At 35.9% G+C, this 4199-nt stretch overlaps 1 protein-coding gene across 1 annotated transcript in view; it reads right to left on the bottom strand.

Moving 5' to 3' along the window:
- Positions 1-4199, bottom strand: part of LOC102837380 (chromosome unknown open reading frame, human C9orf135) — a 114699-nt gene that overhangs the window by 61114 nt on the left and 49386 nt on the right. The window contains exons 3-4 of the mRNA XM_006835001.1: positions 1004-1122; positions 413-481 (exon numbers count right to left, since the gene is read on the bottom strand). Of these exons, the coding sequence (XP_006835064.1) occupies positions 413-481; positions 1004-1122 (188 nt within the window). The remainder of the gene's footprint in view (positions 1-412; positions 482-1003; positions 1123-4199) is intronic.

Below are 4199 nucleotides of genomic sequence, written 5' to 3'. Positions count from 1 at the left end.
GTGTATTAACCCACAGCGCCACACCAGAACTCCATCTTAGTTACATTTTATTATTAATGTTATGATTAATTATTAGCAGAAAGAAAACTTTTAGTAAAGAAAAGACATCTGTAATATAATGCATAAAGGGAATCAATCACTGTTCTAATTGTTCCATATATATTAACTTACCCAAGATAAATGTACCTAAGTGTTATGTATATGCATATATAAAACATACTATCTTCATCTTTGGTGCATTTACCATTATCATCCCTATTTAAGAGATGAGGAAACTGAGGCACTCAAAAATTTTGCTCTTCTTGGTTCACACACACCCTTAACTCATACCACAAAACAAAACAAAACAAAAAAAAAACCAAGTCATTCAGAAACATTTTGTACAATTTTCAGCAGTTTGGAAACTACTAACATTTTGCGATACTCTGGAGGGTGTCTAGTAAAGATGGCCCCATAACCTGTGGCAGGCAATCCAGTGTCCCTGAAAATAAGATAATAAGTTTTAGAAAACATGTCACACTCCCACTTACAAACTTTCAAAGCCACACAAAACAAATTGGGGGTTGACTTATGACGATTCTTTTTTTAAAAAGAGCTTCATGTTTGAAACTTTTATGCACCTTGTAAAATAAAAATTTCCAACAAGTACATGGAAAGTCTAACATTGTGTCATAGTTTTATTATATTTTCCAATGATTACAAGATAAAACAATGACTAGATCATGTATTTCCATGGAAAGGCACTTTGCCAAGTTGCAGGACCACAGAAATGACTAAGAAACTGTTTCTACCCTCAAGGAACTTTATCTCTGGGGAAACACACACACACAAACAATGAGAATGCCATTTCAACTGCTACAGAGAACATAAAATACTCAGCATGAGCATAAAGCAAGGGATCTTGAGATGAAAGTGCCTGATGTATTTCTGTAATGTGTATCCAGACTTCTTATGCAACCCTATCCTGTATGTACATGCTCTGTAAGCAAAGTATTAAGAATACCTTTCAATAATCCCAGAGCTCAATGTATCCTCATTCAATAAGGCCTTGCTCTTTATTTCAGCCAACTCGGTGTTAAAACAAATATTTTCCATCTGTTCATGGGTTTCTGATATCCAAATCTGGAAAAATAAAAGCTACATATAGGAAAAATAAACTAATACCATTTTTAAAAAAAGGTCAGTTACTAAAATATATTTCAGTCCATTCTGATTTGTACTGCTTGAATTCAACTGGCATTAAAAAATAAGTAATGGATCTCCTAACAGTCAACTATTTTGTCATAAATATCTAAAAATGGCCATTCCTTTACTATGTGTAATTGGGCAAATAAAATGCAAATGAGTTGTTTCTATGAAATGAAAAGTGCCTCATCTCAAACAAAAACTAATTCTACCTGCTTTTCACTTCCTTCTTTATGTTCCTGAGCATGGTGTATTTTAATTTCCCTAAGAAGAAAAATGTTTTGTAAGTCACAAAAGACTTCAGATCCCATTGTTGTCACCACTACTGTTGTCATCACCACCATCTTCTTTGTGATGAGTATCCATTCTCTATCATAGAGAAGATTTTAACGAATTATCAAGCTATTATTACTATGCAGACATCTGCAAATTGTAAGATGTACGCAGATCAATCACAGAACTGCCACCAGTGGGAACCTAGGGGATCTTAGGAACACAAATGGATACTACAGAGTCAATATTTTCTCCTTAGAAACTCTCGAAATCATAATGTGAAAGGTCACAGCCCTTTGAAGCAAAGCAGAAAGTTATAACCTCAAATGTGGTGGAGCCAAAAAATCAAACTGAAGCCTTCTGACTCCACAGCCAGCTCTGAATGTCTATATGTCACCTGTATCAGAAGCTAATATTATCCCCCAAGTTTATATTTTCCTTCTTCTTCAGTACCCAAACATATTTTCTGATTCATATTGATGTTGAAGTGAGGGATTCAGTATACACTCACTCTCTCCAAATGACTCTTCCAAATTCCAAATACTCACAGCCAAGTCTCTTTAATTTCAACTCTTTTGTTGTTGTTGTTTAAATTTTCAAGGTAGAAAAGAGACCAAGAGATCCAAAACCAGTTATTGTCCAAATGCCTTGCATGTTCTACATTAGTGATTTGACTCTTCTGTTGGGACTGAAGACGTTGGCATCTGTTGTCTTAAATCCTCAGTCATAACTAAGAAAGAGTCCTATTTCACCCTATTCAACAGCCCTACCACCAAGTGTATCTTTTTACAACATCACAAATAATAATGACCACTGATTATGTAACTATTCATTTTATTTAATAATAAACAAAATCTAATTTCTCTAAAAGTTAAATAACTATTATCGCTGTTGTTTTTATTTACAGTCAACACCAAGACTTTGTCAAAAGTTTTTCTCTCTCTCTTAAAATTATCAAAAGGGCTATTCTTATTTCTCAGCAGTAATTTTTGTCCTTGAAAATCCTGACTTGGCTTGTGTCTAGGTTAACTCTATAGTCCCATATACAGATTCTACATGTCCCCAAGAGGACTATACCAACATAACCACCGTTATTTTGAATAACTGAGGCTCAAAGGGTATAATCAGAAAAACACTTTTTTTTGGTCTTCACTGCCTGTTCAAGGCAGCTTTTATGGGCTGGTTCTTTCCCTATCCTTAGAAGAAACAAATCTTGGAAATACATAAGTCTCATATTTTTCTGATCACTCTCGGTTAACAAAATTATTTCCTGTCATAAAAATAAGTCTCTGTTTATTAATCAATATTAAGAGAATCACCCAAGAGGGGCTTTTAATTGTCTGGGGGATGGAAGGTGCTGAGCAAGTGAGCTGAGCCCACCTAGCCCATCCCCACCCTCTACTTTCCAGGAGAGCTTTTCCACAGGGAGCAAACTTGAGATGCAGAAGGGGAAAAGTTTTAATCTTAGGTGAAATTCATCATTTCAATGAAATATTTTAATTACTTAAATGTGATCAATGGATATTTTACTATCTAGGCGTGACCCTAAAAATTAGGGAATCTGCACAAGATTGTATCCAGGGGTAGAAAAAGGACCAACTGTACGAAGTATGTATCTCAGTTATCTGGTTCTGTAATAACAGAAATATCACAAGTGGGTAACTTTAAGGAACATAAATTTAGTTCCTCACAGTTCAGGAGGCTAGAAGTCTGAATTCAGGGCATTCTTTCGTGTCTGTGTCATCTATTAGCAGCTCTCAGCAACAATCCTTGACATCCTTGGATGTGTACAAGTATTATCTGTCTTTCTTCCCACTGTGTCTATTCTGTCTATTCTGGCCTTCTTACAGCTCAGAAGTGATTAATTCTAGGATCAACTTCATACTGGTAATGGCATCATTAACATAACAAAAGAAACTCTCTCTTTCCACACAGGGTCATATTTATAGGTACAAGGGTTAGGATTTCAACTCATACTTTGGGGAGACACAATTCAAGGCATAACAGGGGAGAAAATAGGCAGTGGATTTTTAGTCTGTTTTGGTTTTTGTGTATGACTGCATCTTTTTAGTATCAATTTTCAATGTAACAGTTACAACTATGTGAGCAAATTAACATGCATGAAAAATAAAAATCTAGTTTCTCTAAAAGTTAAATCAGGGCATGATTATTGAAGTGAAGAAGGGTCTGCAAAGGAATAAAAGGATCACAGTGGTGCATCCCTGACAGGAGACATTCTCTAGACTAAATACCTGCAAAACTGCATCCCCAGACAAGAAAAGCACACTCACTAGGTCAGAATGTATAAAGAATTTCTGAAAGAGGAACAGCAGATGTGACTGTGCTGATATGCAAAATCATAAAGTGAATCCAGGTGAGGATGCTGAAAAAGGTGGAGCAACTACAAGTTCAAAGACACAAAAAGGAAGAGGAGGCCCAGGCTCACTAGCTCCAAACATCTTTCTTTCTCCTAACCTAACTAACATTGGCATTGAAAATGATTCCACTTACCAACATCTGATCCATATGCCTCTTTCAAGTACTTAGACCCAGACACAAGAAAAACATCTGTCAGATTGGAGTAGTCAAAATACCATTCTATTATGTTGCTGGTAAATGATGTCGAGTCGGTTCTGACTTATAGTGATCCTGGATAGTGTTTCCAAGAGCAGCTGGTGAATTTGAATCACTGAATTAGTGGTTGGTAGTCCAGTGCTTATCCTACAGCACCACACCAGGAA

Source organism: Chrysochloris asiatica, unplaced genomic scaffold, assembly GCF_000296735.1.
Source record: "Chrysochloris asiatica unplaced genomic scaffold, ChrAsi1.0 scaffold00014, whole genome shotgun sequence".
Taxonomy (NCBI): domain Eukaryota; kingdom Metazoa; phylum Chordata; class Mammalia; order Afrosoricida; family Chrysochloridae; genus Chrysochloris; species Chrysochloris asiatica.
This window is presented reverse-complemented; position numbering and strand designations above follow the sequence as displayed.